The sequence below is a fragment of the Hydra vulgaris genome, chromosome 06 (genome assembly GCF_038396675.1).
Source record: "Hydra vulgaris chromosome 06, alternate assembly HydraT2T_AEP".
In the NCBI taxonomy this organism is placed as follows: domain Eukaryota; kingdom Metazoa; phylum Cnidaria; class Hydrozoa; order Anthoathecata; family Hydridae; genus Hydra; species Hydra vulgaris.
Genome location: NC_088925.1, coordinates 5,427,501 through 5,454,189, shown reverse-complemented (window position 1 = coordinate 5,454,189; position 26,689 = coordinate 5,427,501). Strand labels below are relative to the sequence as shown.

At 27.1% G+C, this 26,689-nt stretch overlaps 1 protein-coding gene across 1 annotated transcript in view; it reads left to right on the top strand.

Annotated features, from left to right (window-relative positions):
- The window catches only part of LOC105844096 (SOSS complex subunit B1), a 54,784-nt gene that overhangs the window by 21,072 nt on the left and 7,023 nt on the right, over window positions 1-26,689 (top strand). Inside the window, exons 2-4 of the mRNA XM_065799051.1 lie at window positions 2,325-2,463; window positions 16,504-16,575; window positions 18,450-18,522. Of these exons, the coding sequence (XP_065655123.1) occupies window positions 2,325-2,463; window positions 16,504-16,575; window positions 18,450-18,522 (284 nt within the window). The remainder of the gene's footprint in view (window positions 1-2,324; window positions 2,464-16,503; window positions 16,576-18,449; window positions 18,523-26,689) is intronic.

Below are 26,689 nucleotides of genomic sequence, written 5' to 3'. Positions count from 1 at the left end.
ACTTATCATTCTTGAATATAAATATCTGTTCTAAAACCTTTAAATGATGTAGTCTCTAGCAAGCCAGACCTTCATGTATCTTAAAAATCTTTTTCTAGATTACAAAATCTTTTAAACTTTGATTTCGAATAAAAAATGTTTTGTGGTTTAATATATCTATGTATATAGTATGATTATAGTATAATGTGATTAGGCAGTTCCTAAGGTTTTCTGAATCCACAAGATTCTGTTTTGTTTATATTGTATTATGATCATAATAGCACAAATTTTATAACAAGTCTTATAAGTATAACGATTTTTCAATAAAAATTATAATAATATAATATATTATTTATAACAATAAAAAAGAACACTATTCCTATTTGTCACCTCAAAAAATAATAAGTAAAAATAGTTTTACTGACATTTTCTACAAAGTTGGCATGATAAATCTTTAATCAATAGGATTTATTAAATTAGCAATAAATGGTCAAAAGTACATTCTGGTTTACTTAAACTTAAACATTCTTAAAAAAAACTTTTACCTTCCTAATTGATTGGATTTTAAAAACCTACCTAAACAGACTATATAAAAAAATAAAATAAAGAAATTATCAGTTCTTTAATAATAAATTACTTTAAAATTAGGGTCAGCATTCGGCAATACCGACGTAATTGCCAACCTAAAGATTTTTGAGGTCAGCAAAAAGTTATCGATCTCGTTTTTATTTTTTATGATTATCCCTTTATGTCAAATTTTTTTTGTCAACCTGATGTCGACCTGTAACAGTTTAAGGTGGCAATTAATTGCCGACTTCATTTTTCCTAATTCCAAAGGCTGACTTAATAAACAGGTTTTTAATTACACGCTATCACTCCACCTCTAATAAAGAATTTCTATAATTCTATGACGTATGTATTGCACTAATTTTCGTTATTTTCCATTATTCTATGTTGTAGGTGTTTCGCACCTTTCTTCGCATGTTTTTTTTTTTTTTTACTAGCAAATAAAATTAATGTTTGTTTTTGCTATATGTTAAATATTTTTTGTATTTAACAGATTTATAGTTGAAAATGATTATTGTTTAATCGAAACATGTTGTAACTCAAAAAAATTGTTATATAACAATTTTTCTGAGTTTGGTTCAAATCATTATATTTTATATATGGATCCATAATGGTATAATGAACCCTGAAATAAAAAGACTTGACCGTATAATTAATAATAGTATATAAGTCTAATAAATATATATTTATTAGACTTATATACTATTGTTAAGTATACATAAAATAATGCAGGAAAAAATAATGCAGGAAAAATGTGTGACATTTATAAATTAGTAATTGCATTTTTTTAAACCATTTAATTGTTTAAAGTAGGATTTTCAAAACGTCTTTTTATCAAAGGTATCGTTGTTCCTAGTCATCTCTGAGTTTCCATCATTAATCATTTGCTTATGAAAATAGTTATTAGAAAATTTTCTTCGTATGTAAAAAAAGTTTTTATTTAAAAAGTTTTTTTTCTTCCATGTAAAAAGTTACAATTTCTTATATTTATTTTATCACAATTATATGCCATATAAATACTCCATTTTTATTTTATGTAGTTACCTTGGCCATTTAAAAAGGTTTCTAGAAAAAAAATTTGCTTTTTTATATTTCAACAAAAGCTACAAGCTTCATAAGAATTACTTATTAAAGAAAAAAGTGTCCACCATCAGACATTGTACATTCTTTTTTTTTTTAATTCTATGGTTGTTGTACTTAACAAAATCAAAAAAAAAAACATTATGGTTGAGCAAATGGCTCATTTTCTATTACTTGTTGCATTTAGATAGAGCAACATAATTGAGTTGTTTTGCCATCTTAAGTTTTGCTTATAAGAAGAGTAGTTTTGTTTTTAGTTGTTTATTCAAAGTCATGATAAGTTCATTAGTTGTAAATATTATATGAATTTATGAGTTTATTATGCCGCTTAAATAAAAACATGTGCAAAATAAATAAAAAATTTCCCATTTTTTAACTAAGCTTATTGGAATTTCAAATTTGATTATAATGATTTTTTTGTTTGCATTCTTAAATAATTTTTAAAGTAATGCGTCATAATACTTAACAATATAATACTTTGTTTATATTGTTTAGAATCATTATTTATAAGTTAAGTTTTAAGTTAAATCCTATGATTTTAAAAACACGCTTTATAAACCCCAATTTCTGTCGCTGTTGTTATAATCAATCTAAATTTATAATTGCGTTGTTATTTTCTGAGGTTATTTTGTTTTTATTAATTTACTTGGTGAGTGCAAATGTTTATAAAAATACAAATGTAATTTCTAATTTAACAGGTAAGCCAACAAAAACAAAAGATGGACATGAAATACGCACGGTTCGTGTGGCTGACAAGAGTGGCTCAGTAAATATGTCAGTCTGGGATGATTGTGGCTCTCAAATGCAATGTGGTGACATCATTAGATTCAGCAAGGGGTCAGTTTTTTATTGTTTTTTTTTTGGCAATTTCTTGCCAATTTTGGAAACTTTTGGTAAAGTTTTTTTGTTGCTATCTTGTTTTATTGCTTTTTTTCTTGAGCTGTAAAAAATTCTATTTGCCTAACTTTTTGTATTTACATTTTTGTATTTTTTAAAAACTTTTGCTTTAAATGTGAAATAATTATTTTTTAATTTTTTAATTTAAATAACAGAACTTTATTTTTTAAAGAAATAAAAGGTATTTTTAAAAATTTATTCAAATAAAAAATATTTTAATAAAGTTATTTAAATGAAGTCTTTCTCTATTGCTTTCATTCACTTGTTTCTTAAAATATTATATTTTGTAGATATAAATGAATCGGTGAATGTGAAAAGGGCAGAAGTCCAACTATGTAAACTTTCAGAAAACTAAAAAAAAACTGCATTTTCCCCCGTAGTAATTTTTTGTTAATAGTTTAATAATTTTTTTTTAAAAAAAAAGGATGTTTTTCACCTTCAAAAAAAAATTATTGAACTATTAATAAAAATTTACTACGGGGGAAAATGCAATTTTTTTTAGTTTTCCAAAAGTTTACATTATTGGACTTCCACCCTTTTAACATTCACTAATTCAAATGTATCTTTCAATAGTTGCTTTATTGCTTGATGTGATACTTAAGTAAAAAATGCAGTCATTGTAATGTATAACAATGTGTATGTGTGGTGTAATGGCGAAGTGTTGTTTTATTTTGAGTACTGGATCAGTTTATGATATTTCAGTCAATAGCCTGTGGGACACCATCTCAAGTTTTCCTGATTTTTACATATTACTTTTTACATTACATAGAAAGGTTAAATTTAAAAGTTCAGTCTTCCAAGTGCTATGGTTCAAAAATTATAGTCTTATAAACACGACATAGTGGCCCCCCTTGTTTTACAAATGGTCAAAAACCTTATAACTTTTTTCTCACTTTTCTAGAACTATTTTCTGGATAGTTCTCTTTTAATAAGTAATTTTTATTAATTTTTATCATATTAGAGAAAAATTACAACATCATTAACTTTGGAAAAAATCTGAAAATCACTTAAATATGCCAAAATAAAATAAACCGTATTTTTCTATTCTATTTCCAATTCTTTATTGCTAAGTTTTTTGATTAGCTACTTCTGCCTGCAATAAATGGGAAAAATATACGCAGCTTTTTGCTGTTTAGAATTCAAACATATTTAAAAGTATATTATCCATTTGCAGCCATTTTGAGGTGATTGTAAATTTTTCCAACACTTTGTTTTGATCTAAGATTACCACTATATAAGACCATTAAACCCAACTATCTAAAAATGTTAGCAGGCTTGGACTGGGCCGCCGGGATACCGGTAGATTCCTCGTGGGCCGGTTGGCATAAAAAATTATATTATATTTTTAGTTAAGCTACATTTTATTTTCTAAATAAAATGTAAATTAAAATTTAACTAAAAATATAATAACTTTTTTTCTGGCCTCTAATTACATCTAATTAAAGGCCATCTGCCAGCTAATTATATAAATTTTGGTGGCCATCTTGAGCTGATCGACAGTAGTATTATATTAATAGTGAGTTTAAGCATGTGTGCGTTATCTTTAGGCGGTGTTAGTACAAGCGTTAGCAAGTGTGCTACCACTGCAAGTTTAAAAAATGTTAAGCACGTAAAAACTTCAACAAGCGCGTTTTAAGTCATTGATTATTCATAACTTATTTTTAAGTTAAAATTATTTCCAAAAAATATCTGTGCTATAAACAATTAAAACGATCTTACAAGAAAATTTGCATCAAATTTTACATTTAATTTAAAGATGACATGTTAGGGAGTTACGAGAGACGCTCTTTTTATAGCATAAGATGGAAATATTATCAATGATGTAGAATTTGATTAATTACACAATATTAATAGATCTAAAAATGATTACCCTTATTGAAATTACAAACATTTTTAATTAAATGAGCTAGATAATGTTGAAGCGTGATCAGAGTTTCAATTCCAAAAAGAAGATATTTATAGATTAAAAGAAGCTTTAGAAATTCCAAATATTATGATGACATATAACCATTTATCTGTGAGTACTCGCAAGGGTAAGAAAATCTTTTTTATAAAATGCAGAGAGCTTCGACTCCACTCGAGTGTGTCAAAACAAAAATTTGAATTTTAAATTCATTAATTATTCATGTAGCATACGTTTTTGAGCAGTGATAAGAAATAAGATTTCTAGCATACGTTTTAAGTGTGATGCATTAGAAAGGGTATTTCCCTGAGTCTTAATAATTATTTTTCGAGAAATTCTTTTGTATTCCTGCCACTGCCTCAAGATAACACTTATATGCTTAAACTCACTAATGTAAACAAGCCAAATTAGTTAACAAATGATAAACTTTTTATTTTATAATGAGGTAGCTTTTAAATTTGTTATTGTTTACTGACAGAAAAGTCAAAGGTTGGTATTATTGTTAATATTTTGTTGTTATAAACTATGTTACTATTTATGTTTGTTGTACTATTTATTTTGTTGATTGCACATCGAAATGGTTTCAGCAAGTATATGAACTCAATGGCGGATTTAGGCAAAAGCTAAAATAGGTTATATGACCTTATAGACCTATGGTAGATACGAGGCCCTATGCGCCACAAGAAAAAAATAACGTTTTTTTCTTGTGGCGCATAAAAAAAAAATGAAAAAGAAAAAGAAAATAAGAAAAAAAAAGTAAAGTCATCTACAGCTTTAGCTTCTTTTGAATTTACGGTTTCAAACCAAATTTATTTGTCTAATAGTTATACAAATGTTTAGTATTCAAAATTCAAATACTATTTATCATTGTTCTGTAAATAAATAAGGTTTAACAATATTATATTATTGTTTAACCTTATTATTATTAAATTAACGTTTTAATTTTATGTTTTCATTTTATAAGACATCTATAATTAATGTCGCTTATTTATGTTAATATTGTGTATTATAAATATTTTTCTTGATTTTTATGATTAAATGCAAAAGGAGGGGCGCTGGGGACGCCGTCGAAACTTTATCCTATGGGTTTCACATAGTTAAATCAGCATATGTATGAACTGAAAAACAGAATTTATTTGTAGGTGTTGCGCATAAGCTTGAAATAAGTCATATACTTAATATAAAATGGATTATTTTTTTTCCTATTTTTAAAATAATATAATAATTATTGTGTGTGAAACAATTTAAATAAAATTTCAAATTATTTTAGTTTATTTCCGGCATACATACTCTACTAGAGCGTTTATTTCAGAAATAATAAACCTCATCACTGACTGACCTTTGAAGAAAACACACTAAAGTTGTTTTGCTCTTTTTGTCTGGCATTTAGCAAACCTTCAGATCAATCAACGTTCATTAATGGATATAAAATTGCAAATTCCAAGCATATTTATCAAAGAATATTAGAACATGAAAAAAGTGCACTCCATGCAGCCTGCACAGATTTGTGTGTTTTAAAAATTAATGCCAAAGATATTATAAGTATTTATACGCGCCAACATGGTGAAGAGGTTAAAAAGAATCGTTTTATTTTAGAAAGAATCATAGAAACTTTAAAAATTATTGGTAAGCATGGACAGAGGTTTAGTAGTGTCTGGGTATACATTGCTTAATGACAGTGTAGATCATGGGAATTTTTTAGATATTCTTTTACTAATTAGCAAATTTGATCGGTTGTTGGAAGCACATATCAAAGAGGTGTTCAAAAAAGCAAATTCTGGCATGATTCAGTTGACAACAGAAGAGGTCGTGGCGACTTGGTCACTTTTCTGTCAAAAACGACTGTTAATAAAGTCATTGATGCAATAACAACATCTTTAACAAGCATGATGGTGGAAGAGATTAGAGAAGCTAGTATGTTTATTGTTAAATTGATACCACACAAGATATTAATGTACAGGATCAGTGTTCTATTGCGATCCGATATGTAACCAAATCTGTACATGAACGTGTAATATCGATAGTCAATTGCACATCAACAACTGGAAAAGGAATGTGTGATTTGGTTTGTGGCATTTTTGAAAAGGTAGGCATTGATGTAAGTAAATGTATTGCAACCAATGGAGCCTCTAATATGCAAGGTCAATACAATGGATTCAATACCAGGTTAAATACAGTTTCCCCAGGTCAGATTCATGTTTGGTGTTATGCCCATGTTTTAAATTTGGTAATGGGTGACATTACTAAAAAAACTGTTGAAGTTGTTACCTTATTTGGCGTTTTGAACACATGTGCAGTATTTTTACGAGAATCATATTTACGCTTCAATATTTGGCGTGAGTTTAGCAAATTGAAATATATATCTGTAATCGGTGAAACCCGTTGGTGGGGGAAAGACAGAGCTCTTACTAAGGTATTCAGAAATTTCTTTATCAAAACCTCCGATCAAGAAACACAAGTTATTGATTTTTTCTACATTGACATGTTACAAATATTTCATGATATTTCTACATCAATCAAATTCAATAATAACGTCCGTTACAGAGCGATAGCTTTTAGATTCATTGACAAGTTTTGAATTTATTTTGACGGCACAATTTTTTCTAAAAGTATTTGAGCACACAACGCCATTATCTGAATATTTGTAAACAACTGGAATGGATGTACTACGAGCCTATAATATGGTTCAAGACAGTATTAATGAATTAAGCAAAGTAGATAGAAATTTTGATGCCACACATTTTTTAGAACTTGCAAACAGTGAACTGGAAAAAAAGGAATCTCGACATTAAAGTTCAGACTGGTTTGAAAGAGAAAAGAATTAGAGCAAATCAATTACTTGAAAGTGCAAAAAATAAATTTCATATCAATGTTCACAACATGGTAATGGATCAAGTAATCAGAAGTTTAAAACAGAGATTCTCAGAGCATGGTAGTCTATATGCTGATTTATCTTGTCCAAGAAATTTTGCAGAAATTTTGAAAAAAATACCTAGTGGCGCATTGCAGCATCTGAGTGGGTTGCTCAGAAAGTTTGATGCTAGTGTAACAAAAGATCAGCTTCAAACAGAATTATCGGACTTTGCAAGGAAATGGAAAAGTTTCAAAATAACTCTTGAAGATGAATATAATTTGATATTTGACACGGAAGTATCTGACTCTGTCTCAGACAACATGCAACAATATAAATCCGAAGAATCTGAAACTGTCTTTATAATCCCAGAAGTGGAAAACAGTGACAGCCACAGAAATAAATACAAATCTTGCAAAAAATGTATTGTTTGTTGTTACTTTGTCCTCCAGAAGTTTAACTTGCATAGTCTTGCGTATTAAAATTTGTTTGTGGCTTACAAATTTGTGCTGACATTATCCTCATCACAAGTTGCTTGTGAACGGTCATTTTCGAAATTGAAATATATTTTGAACAGATTAAGAAATTTGATGAGCTAGTCAAGTTTACAATCATTCATGCTGATGTCTTGTGAAAAAGACCTTCCGAGTATTAATAACAATGCAATAATTGATGTCTTGGCATCGACTAGTCAAAAGATGAAAAAGTTGCTATACTAGTCAATATTAAATAGCGATAGTGTCTACTATTTCTAGACTCCAACTTACAGCAGTGTTTAAGAAATATTTATTTTTATCAATATTTAGGCTGGAAAGTTTAAATTTTTTTTTTATACTTTAAATAATAATAAACAATAATGCGCATAAAAATAAAAAGTCCTTTACTAATATAATATAGGTAAATTTAGAAAAATAAGGGCTTTAATCATACCCGCTGTCATGGGCGGCGTGAAGGCTCTCAGCGCCCCAATAAATATATATATATATATATATATATATATATATATATATATATATATATATATTTAAATTAGTAAAAACACTTATTTGTTTCTTCCTGATGAACCTACTGATGGTGAAACACAATGTAGAAGGAATCAAAATTAGATAAGTGTTTTTACTAATTTATATTTTATATATATATATATATTAAATATATGCAACATATAATGAAGTGGGCCGCCGTGACCAAATTTCCCAGGCCATTTTTTCAAGCCAGTCTGACCCTGAATGTAAGCATTATAAACTTGTTATGTTCACACTGAAAATGTAAGCATTTTGTCAATCTGTCTACTGACTGACTTGTCTTGACTGTCTACTTGTGAGGAATGAAACCAATTATAAGTCATTTTTTTAACAAAAAGAAAGATATGGTTGGTTAAACTCCCTTTTTTTCTGGTTTTTATTGTGGATAGGGGCACAAATAATAAGGCATTAACTATTTAGAGACATTCATCAGCATGGAAAATAAGAAATCTAAGGCAAGTGGTCAATCAACCGGCTAACACATGAAATTGACTTGCAATTGTTTTTTTTTAGACAGTCAAATTTTATAAATATTTTATCATTCAAGTTTTTATTTTAGTAACAGAAATTTATGACTGAACATTATAAACAAAATAACTTAATGCTTGAAGGTTAAGTAATTCTAATTCCTTTTTAAATAATAGTTTTTAATTAAAATCAATGAATTTTTTAAATGGATACATGCAAACAATTAATGTTCAAATTACCTGCTAATGGTAATAGTAAAATAACTGTTGAAAATGTTAATAATAAACTTGTGCACACATTTTTTATTCAATTAAAAAAAGAAGTTTGGTATCCAAGTAGTTAAATTTAGTTAATATTGAATTTTTTTTTAATATCAAAACAATTTTTTTTAAAGATTTTAAAAATTTAAACTGAATACTTAATAAAAAGAGAAATGTTACTATAGCATTTACTGTTACATAGCATTGCAATTACATTATGTTGAATAAAATGAAGTTATTACTAAAAAATTTCAAATATATGTTTAGTCTTACTCTTTGATTAATTGATTAATAGAAGGAAAATAATGTGCAAAATTATTTTAAATTTATTTAGCTACAAAAGCTACAAAAAAATAAATGAAAAGTTCGAGAAAAAAAACAAAAAACTAAGTACAATTGATAGTGAAAACATTACACACAAATTTCAAAAAACAATAAAATAACAACTTCAATCTCTAAAGTTAATGGCATTAAAGAAGAAAAATGACAAAATAAATAAAAAGATTTAAAGAAAAAACCAAAATTAAGTAACTAAGTGCAGTTGAAAAAAAAGTTAAATACAGCAGCTAATGTATATATTGCGTATATGTATAAATTGGATTAATTTTATGAAATTATAGTATATGCATGATATATCCTGATTGTTTGTCAAATCTTGTTTTCAAAACTCTGATTTTTTTCAACCGGTCAACCATGACTGGCAAGAATCCATTTTGGGAGGTCAAAATAGCAAATTTTGTCAATTTTGACAGTCTTTTACCGTTGACCTGCCGTTATTTTCTATGCTGCCTTCATTATTTTTTAAATGTGATACTTAAAACATTATTTACACAATTAAGGAGTATTATATCTCAAATTCCAAAAGCAAATTATATCTTCCTAAATATTGTTGATCTGTTTTTTAAAAGACTTAAAGTCTTTTAAAAAACATAATATTTTTTAAAAGACTTAAAGTTTTTTAAAAACTTAATAAAGTTTTTAAAAAAATATGTATAAAAGACTATATATAATATATATATATATATATATATATATATATATATATATATATATATATATATATATATATATATATATATATATATATATATACATGTGGTATGATAAAGATCACATATACGATGTGAGGTTTTCTTTTGAAAACCTATCCCTAGAAATGAATGAAGAGTTGCCTGATTTTTGAAGAAAAAAAAATGAATTTCATCCACAATTACAAATAAAGTTTTTTTAGCAAAATTTGTTTGTATAACATATTTTTTTGCTTTCAGGTTTTCTTTGAGCTGATTTAAAAATTGTGTATGGGATTTGCTAACATAATAATGTTTTGTGAGTTTATATAAGTTATTTGTTCTTTTTGAAATTCATAGTTTCTAAGTAGCACCTATCAGTTTTCTAAGTAGCACCTATCAGTTTTCACCTATCAGTTTTCAACCATTGTTTATGAGTTATTTCATTAGATGAATCTTTTTTCAAGTTATTTTCAATGTTGAAACTTTCTAATCAAAATTTTCTTCTTACTTTTTAAACTTTTATAGGAAGTTCAACATTAAAGATTTTTATATACATGTAAGTTTTACATACAGCTAAATTTTTTTTAATTCAAAATTTAAAGTAATTGGTTGCATTCTTCTGCCTGTAGGCAGGTTAGAGGGCACTGGTTTTCAATAATGGATTCAGCTGTTGATAATTAATAATAGGGTTGTTTAAAAATACTAACATTTTTGGTGTGAAAATGACAAGTTTATAAAGCTTGCATTTTTGGATAGTTGGGCCTTATATTCTGGTAATCTTAGATTAAAACAAAGTGTTAGAAAAATTTACAAGCATGTCAAAATGGCCTTAAATCAGATTTTTCAGGCAAATGGGCAATATATTTTTAGATATGTTTGAGTTCTAAACTGCAAAAAGCTGCTTATATTTTGCCCATTTATTGCATACAGTACCAGCTAATCAGAAAACTTACTTGTCAAGACTTGTGAATGAATAAAAAAATACTACAGTTAACTTTTTAGCATATTTGAGCAATTTTCAGATTTTTTCTGGTCTCAAAATCTCTTGTATCATGGTTTTTTTTTGTTTTGTTTTTGCCTCAGATTTTATTTAGGTTACTTATTAAAGTATATTATGGTAGAGTGTTTATATTATAGTAGAAGTAAGGACCTAAAAAATAGGTCATATTTAAGTTTATTACATTCTTGCTTTTTTTTTTTTTACTTTTAACTTCTTGTGTCGTTATTTGCTAAAATCTTACTGAAGAAACAATAATTATTCTCCTTTTTTAAAAACTATTTATCAATTTTTTTAATTGAATCAGAAAACATGAGTAGTTACTAATGGGTTTTAAAATAAAAAAAGCAATAAAAATAAAAAAAGCTAATAATGGATATAATTGAAGAAAAAATTGTTTAGAGTGCCTCATGATTATGAATAAAAAACACAAGTATTCAAAATGTCAAAATAATTTTGTGAGAAATCATAACCTATATCCTTATCTCTGTCACAAAATACAATTAAATTGATCGCAAATGCTATATTTAAAAAATGTAAATAGCGCTCACTAAATAGCCACATAGTTTGTAAAACTACATGAGTGCATCAAAATGACTTAACTAGATCTTTTTTAAATCAAATTTTTGAATTTTTTTTCTTTATAACAGTTATTGCATGACCTCAATAATACTTTATTGCATCTGTCCATAAAGCGCACATTTATGTGCTAACATTAATAAACCTTAAAAAAGTATATTATAAGGCACTTTTAACAAGTATCTCTAGTCTGTCTGTATATGCATGTAAAATTTATAGCATGTAAATATATATGTAAATGTAGCTTTGGTTTCCTGTTTGTTAATGATTTAATTTTACAAATAAAAGTTTAACAAATTAAAATTACTTTTTAACAGTATGTACACTACAATATGTTGTTTAATAAACATAAATTTAGTTTAAAGATATTTAAAATGTTATATTGATTAGAACTAGTTGCAATTTCTAGACATATTTTGCATCTTGTTCATGTTATACACAATCAGGCTTTGTTACAAGATTTTGTGGCGTAATGGAAAAGCGTAACATAAATTTAAATCAACTTATCTCAAATAAATATACTGTTGAAAAAAAAACTGCATCATTAATGTAATTTAAAGAACCACATTAATTAATAAACTATTTTTGTTAACAATTATAAACAGTTTATATATAGATTTTATCAGTTAACAAAAAGATAATTTTGAACATAATTTATTTTCATAAATAAAACTTAACTTCTAAAATCTTCTGGTGGTACTAAATTAATAAAATAGAATTAATAATAAACAAAATATAAATGTAAATGTTTAATTTAGAAGTGTTGCATTTTTTAAATAGTTATGACCGGCCTTGTGGAGCCATTAATTTTTTTTTGCAATTCGGCTCTGGCTCCTAGAAAATGTATGGCTCCAACTCGTCTCTTTTAAATTATATTTAAAAAGAGAAATAATTTTAATCTTAATTAAAATCTAAAACAAAAATCAAATAGTGTTCTACCGACATTTTCTGGTTGTAATAAGATTATTTTATTTTTAACTTATAGCAAAAATTTAAAAATTAAATGTATTCTTTATTTGTTGTAAGAAACACTAAGTTATCAATAAGATGTGAAGTCATATGGCTCCTTTGGTCTGGTGTTAAAAATTTAAGTGCAAAAAACACTCGTTAAACACTAACCTGAATCATTGGAAATGCTGTGGTGATATTACATGCTGTTTGGATAATACAAGGGAAATGTTTTGTCCCCCCTTATGCATTTTAAAACGTTGATATTTCCAGTTTATTCAGTAGGTTTTGCGCAAGTTTTGACAGACTTTGAAGTGTATTTTTGATTTTTTTTTCTTCAACTCCTTTGTTTGAAATTAAATCTTGAGTATACTGCGGCTTTTTCTTTACTTGCTTAATTCATTCACTTTAGAATTTTCATTTTTTGAGTCAAGTCTTCTGATTGTTCATCCAAACTCCCAGTCGGGAAATTTTCTCTAACTTCTTTGAATCTATTAAATTCAAAACTTTGTTTATTGAGTTTCTTTTGAACCAACTTTAGCAACATCCTGAAATTGACTGAATAAACAATTGTTTTTAATTGTCACTTGAAAGCTTGCCCTATTTAAAAAAACTCTTACTAAATTTTTTTTTTTAACTTTTAATCAAAAAGAAATCAAAGGGAAAAATATAAGTAAAATAATGGACGTTTAAAAAAATATTCTAAATACTTAATAAATAGTAATACCTGCTGTTTTTTGTTAAGAGGGACATTGATATTACAAGTCTGCAAAGGCCTCTGCACAAAAGAATGGATTACTCATTAAAATTCTATTAAGTCAAGACAGAATTATTTGTAAAGAAATTTCCTTTTAATTTGACTCTTGAACATTATGTACATTCTTTTCCTTTCATTCCAATTAAACAGGTTTACTCATTGTTAGACATTTAAATCACTCTAGCTTTCATTGCTAAAGTCATATCTCAATTAAACTGTTCTATGGCTTGAGGTCCAAACATCATTCCTGTCACAGTCTTACAAAATCTTCTCCAGAACTCTCTTCAGTTCTCTCTAAACTATTTAATATGTGTTTGACTGAGTCTTGTTTTCCTACTTGCTGGAAAATGGCATCTGTTGTTCTAGTTTACATAAACTGCGAAGAACATTCTGACCGCTCCAATTATTGTCTGATCAGTCTTTTTTCTGTTATTAGCAATTTGTTGATTGAAGACTCAAAAAGTCTTCAATCAACAAATTTCTCACACCCCCATCTTGTGTCAAATAACTTATTGTCAGACAAGGTAGATAATAGAATCAAAACTTATTCTGACCTTTGAAGTTTTGTGTAAATTGATGACTGGAATATAACAAAGTAAGTGTTTGCCTTGATATTTAAAATACTTTTTAATACAAACTATTTTTTTTTAACTTATTGTCTGCCTAAACTGAAACTCTTAGTCAATTTATGTCTACTCCCTGCATGTTCTTCCCATTTAGTCAGTTGATGTATGCACACTTCCTGAATGTTTTACCTATTTAAGTCAGTCAATGTATGTACGTTTCCTGCATGTTTTACCTATTTAGTCAGTTTATGTATGTATACTTCCTGCATGTTCTACCTATTAAAGTCAGTCTATGTGTGCACACTTTTTAATTTTTATAATGAGTAATAATATATAAACAATATAACTTTTTATCAGCAATAATCATAGAAAATACGCATAAAACAATAACTAAATATTTCAAAATATTATTATTATAGCATTATAACAAAAGTACACACAAAAACATATGTGCTCCAGAGAAATTGATCCCGCATCTCCAGGCGACAAGGCAAAAATAATAACCAAGAGGCCACACATTACATATCTTGGTTAAAGTAAATTATAAATAAAACTTATTGATTTATAAACTTGTTTTTTACGCTACACAATTATTTAAAAACAATGATTTATTATCAGGTCAACAAAATTTCAAATGTCGGAAAAGATTTTTTATTCTATCATCTACCGTCAGACAATCAATACAGTATTTGATCCTCTCGTTCTATGGCTGACTTGCTAACTGCTGTGACTGAAAGATTTTATTGTGCATTAGATGGAGGTGGTGAGGCTAGGGCTATTACTCTGGATATATCTAAAGTAGAGATGGGAAACAAAATAAACCCAAACTTTACTTACAACCAAACTGAACCAAACCTGAACTTTACTTGTTACCAAACCGAACTCGAACTTTAAAATCGTTGGGAAGGAACCAAACATACGTCTGCAATACATAACATAATATTATTTTGTTTACAGTCAGTCTGTAAGATCATTGGTTCATACAGTGGCAGTGTGCATAATTTGAAGGCAGGTTTTCTGTCCAACTTGAATTAAAAGTATATTATTCATATATTAAAAGTATAATTTGCATAAGCTATCAACACTTATTGTTCATTTTTAAAAATACTTGTGTTTTAGAATATTGCAATATTTTTTCTTCCTAGATGCGTAATATGGTAGACAAAATTATATCTTCTTCAACATCTCATGTGATATGCAAGGACTCAGGCAATACAGATATGGAAAAATTTAGTGAATACAGACATTCAGATCAACTGCCTCCTTTAAAAAAAGAGTAAAGCTGACCCAAAATCTTCTGATTTGCAGGCAGACTTTAAAACAGCTGCTACTCTATTGTCTAAGGCTGGCAGTAATGACTCAAGACATGAATTTGACAAATACTTTGCATTGCCCATGATGCATTGCAATTCTGGAATGACAATGGCCGTAAACATAAGCTTTTGAAGATGGTATTGATTGCTAAAAAGTTTTTGGATATTCTTGCTACAAATACTGCCAGTGAAAGATTTCAGTATATGCAGTGATGATTAGTGATTGCAGTGGTCACTTAAACCCAGAATCATTAGAAATGCTGATATTTCTCAAAAATTACATGTAGCCCTGATTACTAGACTGACAATAGGCTACTCAAGCTACTGTTATTTGTGTTTAGAAAGTTATTGCTTTTATGGTTGTGCACTTTAACTACAGCGTTTTGGGTTTAAACTTTTAAAGTTGCAGTAGTTAAAGCATTGCAAGTTATTTGCTTTAACTACTGTACTTCTAAATTAAAATAATAACCATTAAAATTCTACCATTAAAGTTAAAAGTATTTTTTTTTTTTAAATTAACTAATTTCATCGGATAAAAAAGTTGTTTTGTGCATAGTCATTAAAAATAATAAAGAGTGGAGTTAAAAAATTACCGAATTTATTGCGCATGCGCCAAGTTTTTTTGAAAAAAAGATTTTTTGCAAATTTTCAATAAAAAATAAATAGAAAACTTTTATAGTTTTGAAATTTATATATTATTTTGCTTCTTTTGTGTACCAGGTTGATCTACTTTTAAATAACTTTTTTTTAATATTTAGGACCTCGTTAAAAAGTAAAGTTAATTGAGTTGTTAATAAATATTACGCTAATACTTTGAAATTTTAAAGATTGATTTTTTTCATCAATTAACAACGTTTAAACATCTAGCTACGTAACTATTAAAAAAAAAATTTTGTTAAACTGGTCTAGTGTATATATATACAATTTTTTTAAATAAATATATAAAAACATAACATAATAAATAAAAATAACATAATAATTATAAATTTAAAAAACTTCAAAAAAACAAAACAAAATAATAATAATTAAGAAAAACGTTCAACCTAATTAACACTGAAAGTTTTCATTAAGTTGGCATATTGACATTACTACAAAAAAATTTTTTTTTTTTAAATATTTATTCAAGTTTTTTATCTTTTGATGCACACTCAATAGCTTGAATTATCTTTTCTAGTTGTGCTATCCTCAATTTGGAAGGAAAGTTCTTAAAGTAAAATATTTAAATTGAAAGCACATTGTAATAAAATAAGAATCGTTTCATAAATATTCTAGATATGTTCAGGTTTATTTATAAATATTCTAGATATGCTCAGGTTTGGAAAAATCAACTCACTCTTTATGTTGGAAGGATAGGAGCAATGGAAAAAATTGGAGAGTAAGTTAACAATTTATTTAAACAATTTTGTTGTTGTTGTTGTTGAAATCAAGCAGGTTTGTGTTATGACTCATAATGATTATTTTTCATACAAAATCAGTTTATTATCTTGTGCTCCCCAAAAATCCTTAAAAATATCCCTGCTCTAAGAATTATTTCAGTTTCGCCAATTAAGAATCCACTTTTTTTAAAAATTTATTTCCCGCCAGTTTTTGAAATAAGTTTTATCAAGGTTATTTGTTTATTACTTCATGAAAAAATTTAAAAAATTGTATAAATCAGGAAAACAAAAAAATGGGACAGAATTCAATTGATGTTTGTTGATAAAATAATTTATATATAATTTTTTTAACTTAAAATTTTTTTTTATCATGACACAAACAATTAGTTATATTATGATAAACATTTTTTTCTTTTTTTTTTCATTTAAAAAATTCATTTAGCATATACATAGTATATTTATTTTGATTTTTTTTAATTTCTAATTTTATAAAAAATTTGAATTCCATTAGTTTAGTCATTTGTGCCCATTTTATATTTATTTTATATTTATGTTTATAGTTAATTTAAAATTTTTAGAACTGATTATTTATTTTTATTTCCTTTTTTGTATTTTTTATTTCCTTTTTTGTGTTTTTTATCAAATATCTAATTAACAACCCTCTTTTTATTTTTTATGTTTTTTACTGCTATTTATTTTAAATTAAAAAATCTTTTTATATATTTTAACATATGGGGCATTCATACACAGTAAAACCATTGTACACACACAGTAAAACCACTGATTTAGGATCCCCTTTTACACAACTGTATGCTTTAAACAGCACCAGCACCACCACCACCTGTCTGTATATGTAGGCATTATTTATTACAAAATCCACCCCATCCCCAACATTTAAATTTTTCAAAACAATTAAACTAAAAAATTTTTTTAGTTAATTCATTATATCTATGTTACATAACATATTTTTTTTAAACTCGTGAAACTTTTTTTTATAAAATCAAGTTTGTGTTTTCTGTCTTTAACACCCCCTCTTATTTCCCGTTGAAATCATCCATATGTTTTTAGTTAATCTCCCCTCTTTCTCTCCCATGCCTGTCTATGTAGTTTATGGAAGACACTTGCAAATTAACCGAAAAGAATTTCCTTTTTTTGAATTCTCAGAAAGTTACCATTCTAAACTGGTAGAACAACAAGGAAGATACATTTTTTTTTTTTGCAAGCAAGATTTTTTTTATTAAATAATTTGTAAATCAGAAATTATAACTTAAATGATTTATTTAGTTAATTTTTAAATAAGAGGTTGCATTATTAAGCAAAGTTGTTATGTATAAATAAAAGTAAGAATATACATACAAGTATATATTAATATAAATAAAGAAAAAACCAAGTAAGATTGCATTAAAGTTTAAATTCAAGAGTATATACAGCTCTTGTTCAGCACAAATATTTGGCCTTAGTGATGAAATCGATTGATGAATGGCTCAAATGACAAAAAAAAAAAGTCTTTATAGAATTATCTTTAATGAAACTTTTAAGTGAACTTTTTACACTGTAGTTTACTTAAATATAAGTGTTCTAAACTAAATGTCAATGTAAATTGTTTTTGCTCTTTATTTGAAAGAAAACTATTTATAAGGAAACTACTTTATTTATAAGAAAACTACTTTATTAATAAAATGTACATAAGAAACTGTTTTGCATTAGTTATATTTTCACAGATAAATTAAACAATTTTAACGTTTGTTAAGAAATGAACAAAATGCAATAACTTGCAATAGGATATGCGTAGTTTAATTGTTTTAAATATTTACAGCATTTATATTTTTATAAATAATTACAGTAAGTTATACTTTTTAACATTTGTATTTAGGTTTTGTATGCTGTTTTCTGAACTTCCAAATGTCAGTGATATTAATCAAGAATTTATTCAACAAAATAAACAGGTTTTTTTATATTTAGAATAACCAAGTATTAAAAAAAAACGAAAATACAATTAAAATAAGCTATCATAATAAAACTCAAAAAAGCATGTTTTTTCCAATTTATATATAAATTTTATACATTTTTTATATATAAAAAAATTTTTTTTTTCAAACAGTTTTAAAGAAATTAAAAAACTAAATATTTAAAATCCAAATTTTTTAATATATCTTCTGCTTTTGGCACTCTTTTTACATGTCTTTATTTTTCATTCTAAAGCTTTTATTTTGATACCAAGTTTTTTAACATTTGAAAAAAGTAAAAAGTATCAACATTATATTTTTTATATAACTTTCACAAAGTAAAGAGTTTTACTAAAAACTATGATTTAAAAAAACATCATAAGGAGTTCTCACTGGGTGAATATGACAAAAGCTTATAATAAACTAATATTTTAATTAGTTTTTTATAAACCAAAGTTATAACAAATATTTTTGTGTGTATATATATATATTTTATGTTTTGGTTAAAATGCTTTGATAAAAATCATAAGAATAATAAAAATGCTAAAGTTGGAAAAACTACATAAAAAATGGACCATCAATGACTGTAAAAACGCAGAGCAATGTGTCGAAGTTTTAAATCTTTGGTTTTAAAATAAGATCATTTGTCTGGAAAAAAAGTAGTTGAATTTATGATAAAATAATGTGTATTATTGACAGTGTTAAGGTGCTTTGGTTAGAATGCTACAAGTGACTTTGTGAAAATAGAGGAAGCAATGACAAAAGTAGTTTACTTGTACACTTAAATAATTATGTTACACCTTCGGAAAGATAGTTTAAAGGGATCCCAAAGTGCAGAGACAAGTTGTGTTTATTTTATGATAAAAAAAAAATGTTTGGGCAGAATTTTTTTAAGTAAAACAAAATAATAAATGTATACCAACAAAAATAAACTTTGTTGTTTTACTCGAAGCTTACCGTCTCCACAGTAGCAATTCTCTCAAAGTCCTTAAAATATACGCCACAATCTACAGACTTTATAATTTATTCAAGCGCGTTTAATTCGAAAGAGTAAATGACATCATTGTAAAATTTTCTTAGCAAATTATAGATTTTTTTTTTAATCATAAATTACTAAAGAAGTTTTTTAATTATTTTAAATTATTGTTTTTTTGTTATTTTTACGAAGTTCGCATTAAAAATATTAATAAAATATTTCAGACATTTTAAGCTTGTTTATTGCTATAAATTAATTTTATGTTATATTTATTGTTATTAAATTATTATTATTCGTATTAAGGTTCTGTTAAAAAAAAGTTGTATTTTTTAACCTTATAAAAGCTTAATTAACAGCATTTAGGGATTGTTCATAAAGTACATACGCTTGAGTGGGGAGAGGGGTCTGCAAAGAGCGTATATGAGATGGAGGGGGTCAGTTATTAAAAGTATGGAGACACTAATGTAAAAAAAATTTTATAAAATGTTGGGTTGGGTAGGTTAAGAGTGTAGATAGTTTTAGGGAGAGGAAGGGTACTCAAAAAACTATAGCAAAATGTGGAATAGGGGGAGGGATTTGGAATAAAGGGTTGAAATTCAGGCTTATGCAGATTATGGACGACCCCTTATTTGCTAAACTTTTCATCGGGTTACATATATTCTCGAAATACTTATTTAATCAAGCAAGATATATTTAATAAAATTTATTCTATAAAACATGTATTGCTCATTTAATTTTTAAAGTTAAATAATTACTATTACGATTGCAAAATTTAGTATTTGTAGTAAGTATATGTAGTAAGTGTAGTATTATCGAGTCAATTTTGAAATCGAAATCGTTTAACGAAAACCTTTTATTGTCAATTTTGCTAGTTTTTTGTAAGAGAAAGTAAAATACGTGCCAAATATGACATAAATTGAGAAATATTAAGTATAATATGTTTTTTAATTCGCACTTAACACAATAACAATTTTAATCGCTAACTGTCTTGAATTATTGCCATAAAACATTTATTGCTTTAATTAATAAAAAGCCGTCTGTAAATTGGTAGAGTGTTGACACTATAAAAAGGCACAAAAAACATTCTTCATAGTTTTAACTTGGCGGTTATAAAATATTAAGTAGTAAATTTATAGCCAAATCTTATAATGAAATATTACGGAGTTGTTGGTTGTTCTAGTAATGAAAAATTGGGTTCTCATATATACTTCTTTAAACTATTGGGTTGAGGAATAATTCATGAGCGTTTTTTTCAAATTTATCAATTAATCAATAATATACTCTCCGTTGTTGTTTACGACTTCCTCCCATCGTTCAATAAGTTTTTCGATGCCTCGGCGATAGAAATCTCCCGGTCTTGACTCAAAAAATTCGTCCAACCAAGCCCTCAATTCCACGTCATTATTGAACGATACACCGTGCAAAGCGTTCGAAAGCGATCGAAACAGATGAAAATCTGACGACGCCAAGTCTGGAGAGTATGAAGGATGAGGCAGCACTTCCCATTCGAGTTCTTGAATCGCGGCTTTGGTCATATTGGCGATGTGAGGACGGGCGTTGTCGTGTTGCAGAAGAACGCCATTTCGCCTATTTGGTCTTTTTTGCTGAATTGCTTCGTTGAGTCGGTGCAGTTGTTGAACGTAGAGCTCCGCATTGACTGTTTGGTTGCGCTCAAGCAGTTCATAATGAATTATGCCTTCCCAATCCCACCATACACACATTATGATCTTTCGAGGATGAAGGTCTTTTTTTGCTCGCGGAGTCGCTTGTTTTTTGGGGCTGAGCCATTCTTTTCTCTGCTTCATATTGACGTAAAGGCACCATTTTTCATCGCCAGTGACAATGTGGTAAAGAAAACGCTGTTTGTGACCATGTGTTGAGCGATGTCGAGCGAGCAAACCGGCGACGATTGTGGAACGTTGATTTTTGTTGTTTTCGCTCAAAGTGTGTGGCACCCAAGCGCCGAGTTTCTGAACCTTGCCCATTGAGTGAATGTGGTTCACCACAGTTTTTTGATCACAATCCATCTGCTCCGCCAATTCTCTGGTCGTTTGACGTGGATTTTCGTGAAGAAGTTGATTCAATCGCTCTTCGTCGAACTCAATTGGTCGACCAGTGTGTGATCCGTCCTTGAGGTCAAAATTCCCATTTTTGAAGCGCGAAAACCAACGGCGGGCGGTACTTTCAGGCATTGCTCCTTCTCCATACACAGCACAAATCTCACGAGCAGCTTCGGCGGCCTTAACACCTCGATTAAATGCAAAAAGCAAATGGTGTCGAAAATGCTCAGTTTTGTCCACTTGACATTCCATTTTAATGATCTGAAAATACACAAAAATAAAAAAAACTAACAAGTCAAAACACACTATCTTGTAGAGCAAAACATTCTCTTTCAAACAACATAAAACATTTTGCCAATGCATTTTATTTCTGCGTGCATTTTTAAATTTGAAAAAAACGCTCATGAATTATTCCTCAACCCAATACCTTCGGATCCAATTACTGCAGATTTACGGAAAAAGGCCATTGGATAAAATAACATCTCTAAGGATACTAGAATATGTTCCTTACATTTTGATGCTTCTTTCTTTGACAAGTTTAAAGAAGAAATGGTTAAGCCAACTTCTAGAAGGCGATTTTTCCAAAATCAGTTCCTGCCATATTTCTTGGCGGAAATAATTTGTACTAGCAGAAAGCAACCCGTGATACGGGTTACGGTCGGTCTGTTACTTAATTTATAGTGGCTGTTTTCCAAAATTTAAAGTTGCGAAGCCTTAACTAATACCCTGTAAGAAAAACGCCTTCAAATTAAAAAATTAAACCATCTGTAAAATTAAAATAAATTAATTTACCAATTATTTAACGTTATTTGAGTAATTTACAACTGACATAAGTCATATCAGTGTATGGCAGAACCATTTTCCTAGACATTACTAAGTTCAACACAATACGTTTTTAGTTACTGACACAAAATAATAACACTTCATCATGCTTTAAATTGACGAAAAAGTAAAGCTAAATTCTTGTTATATTTTTTATAACATGAACTTTAATTAATAAGATTAATATGAAGTGAACGTAAATTATTTATGAGTTATTAATTTTTTGGTATCCCCTTGATACATGTTTCTTTAAAAAAGGAAATTGTCTTTAAAACAATAAATGCATACAACTAAATAAATTTATTATAAATAACTAAGCAATTGAGTACAAATATGTTTCAAACAAAAAAAAGTCGATTTACAATCAAATATGTGTATAACAAATTGTAAAAAATATGTAAACTTTGATCTTTTATATTGCATTAATGCGTCATATGTCAAACCTAAAATAAAAATTGTAACAGATAAGTAGATATAAAAGAAAAACAAAACAAAACAAAACAACAGGAATACAATTTACCTGCCTTTCGGTAGCCTGTTGTTGTACTTAAACTGCTGTCATGATGCAACTTGTCGGTTTTGTTTTATGACGTTATTTCTTGTTGGCTTTTAGTAAACTTTTGTTAAATTTAAAAGACATTACAATAGATTTAAAATATTTTAATTAAAAAGCAAAAAAACAAATGCTTTAAGGAGCCAAACTAAAAACATTAAAGATAAAAAATCAAATAGTTATAAATAAATTGCATTTATATAGCTAAATAGTCTTGGCTTATAGTAAATTTTAAAAGCAGTGTTTTCAATAAATAAAACTACCAATTAATTATTTTTAACAAATAGAATGTAGCATCATATTATGATGATTTGGTAGTGAATCAATTTAACTATATTTAAGTTTAATTGGTGAAAAACAAATAAAATTTCAATTAAAAAAGACAAAAACAAACCAAATATACAACAGTATGTTATAAAAAATTACAAATTAAAAAAAATAAAAATAAGTCACCGAAGAAAAAACGACAACAAAAAAGTTATAAGTATCTTCACTGATAGAAGACATTTACAACCTTTTGGTTGCTGCTTTTTCTTCGGTGAAAAATCCATACCAATCCATACTATGCCACTCATTGAAGGACCTCTCCGAGAGAGGCCCTGGGTGTTGGGAGCGATATCTTTGATTTTCCTCAAATGTTAACAACTTTAAAATTACAAATAGAAGGATATAATAAAATTTAAAAATATTTACAATTTTTTTTAATCAAAATATAAAGCATAACCTTTCCATTTTCACAGGATGAAGAGGATGCTAAAAATAAATTAAAAAAAAGTAAATTAAAAAGAGTTAAACTTGTGAGAAATTTAATTTTGATAAAAATATGAGTAAAATGCAAACAGTTTAAAAATGTCATATTTATATTAAATAATTCTTTCACCTATTGCACATATTTCTCCGTAAAAAATATATAAAATTTAAAACACAGACCTACCAGTTATGCTTCTACCAGACACTAAAGACAAAATATACCTCAGAATAATTGATAGAATTATATTTACATATAAATAAATATATAACTATAATTTTTTTTACCTATTCCCCTCATTTCTTCCATGAAGTTGCCTAAAGTAAGAAAAAAGATAACTGAAGCTAAAACTAATAAAAACTAATAAACTAAAATTAACTATAAACTAAACCAAAACTAAAAAATTAAAATAAACTTTGAATTTTAATATCTGTACCTCCTGAGGTACAGATATTAAACCCCCTTAATTTGAGGGGGTTGCAAATTTTATATGGTCATAATTTTTAAACGCTGAGAAATTATACTATGAATTTTAAAATTTCTTGATGAATATAAGTCTAGTTAAAAATAGTACAAAAAATATTTCATCAACTTGTTGCTCTCACGTTTGGGGCAGGGGGCTAAGATTTTAGTATTTCTTGTTCCCATTCTCCTATCACAGTAATTTTTTTTTGTGAAGAATCTTTTCGTCATACATATAAATGTAAAAGAGTTTAAAATATTCTTTTTGTTTAAAAATTGGTTATTTCAAACCTTTAAAAGCCTTCCTACGCCACTGCATATATATATGTATATATATATATATATATATATATATATATATATATATATATATATATATATATATATATATATATATATATGTGGTAGTGGTGTAGTGGTAGAGTGCTCGCTTCATAAGCGAGAGGTTCCGAGTTCGATCCCCACCACGTCCCTGGTAGTATGTATATATATATATATATATATATATGCGGTAGTGGTGTAGTGGTAGAGCGCTCGGTTCATAAGCGAGAGGTTCCGAGTTCAATCCCCACCACGTCCCTGGTAGTATGTATATATATATATATATATATATATATATATATATATATATATATATATATATATATATATATATATATATATATATATATTAGACCAGTTCAAAAAAAATCTTTTTTAATAATTAAATGGCTAGATGTTTAAATGTTGTTAATTGATGAAAAAAGTAAATCACTAGTTTCAAAGCATTATTCTAATATTTAGTAACAGCTCAATTTAGTTTACTTTTCAATGGGGTCCTAAAATTAAAAAAAAAAGTTCCTTAAAAGTAGGTCAACCTGGTACTCAGAAGAAGCAAAATAATATATAAATTTCAAAAATAATAATTGTTTTTTAAAAAATAAATTGAAAAATTTTTATTTTTATTAAAAACTTGTAAAAATGTACTTTTTTTATTTTTAGTTAAAAAACCATAGTTTTTGTGCAATTAAATCTAAAATAATAACTTAAGTATGAAATTATCTTTTTTTTTTTTTGAAATTTTTATATAATTTTGCTACTTTTAAGACCCAACATGACATACTTTTGAAAATACTTCTTTTTTCAAAATAATAGACCTGTTAAAAAGTAAAATTAATTGAGCTGTCCCTAAAATACATTATTTAAGTTTGCAATTTTGAACTAATTTTCATGACCACAAATCACATCAAATCAAAGGGTAGCCCAAATAAAGTTCAAAAATTATTTTTTTATATACAATTTTGAAATGGTCTAATATAAACTAATATAATAAAAACTTTATTGGAAGAAGAATTAAAGGAAAAAAACATTATGACTATCTGTTAATCATGAATTGAAATGGCGATAATCGGTAAAAAAAGAAAAAGTGAAAAAAGAGTAATGGCTCCTACATCAACCGAGACCAAAACTGATATTATAGAAAAAACAAAAAAGTGTGCTAGATTTTGAAATTTAAACGGGTAAAACATTATTGACTTTTAGATTAAAAAAATCTCACTATGAAGATAATTCTTTTAATTAATTAATTTTTTGTTATAAGTTAAACCTGCCAAATAAGCAACAATTACCATATGATCATACTCAAAGAGATATTTTAGAAAATGGTTTTTAAAAATTAGAACAGTTTGAGTTGGTTAAATGTTTAAAATTATCCCTTAGAATTTTTGATTTCAATATGGAGACTAAATAAAACTAAAATAAACAGCATTGATGTATATTTCGAATATGGTATAAAAAAGAAAAGTTTGATAAAATTAAACTCAGACTTTTTATTTGTTATTCTAACACCTCACCAAAATACAGCTGGAATCCATTATAGTAAGTATTTTTGGAAACTGATTTGACTGGCTTTGTGCATGATTTTTCCAATCGATTTGGCAACGTGTCACAAATCTTATTGATAATTTAAATTGCTACATCACATATTCACTCTTGAAATTGGGTATGGCAATCAGTAGATATTAAATCAAGTTTTGTTCCTTTCTTTTTTCATACAGATGGAATTCTACACTTCTGAAAATAATATTGCAATTACATCAGTTACATACCCATATTCGTGTTCAATGATTGTATATGTACATTTGCGTTATAAACAGAACTGTCACATCACCAAAAAGTAATAAAACTTATCTGGTTATTATCATTTTTATATGCTGGAATTTCACAAGTGTGTTGAAAAACATCATTGCATTTTTAACATAAGTGAAACATCATTTTTAAAAGAAAATGCTATTCATGAAAATGCAATCAATATTAGCAAAAATTAATTACTAAGTCCTTTGAAGTTAACATCTGTTGAGTAATATCTCCATTCTACTTTAAAAATATTCCGACAATTTATTTTTAAATGCATCTAGTATTTTGAACTTCCTCGATGTCAACAAGAGCACCAACAGCAACAAAATTTTTGTAAAGTTTTTCTCAAAAACTAATCAATGGCAATCGTTGTATTTTATACTGCTACATTTTTTTGTGTTTTTACTCGTAAAACTCTCATTGTCTGATGC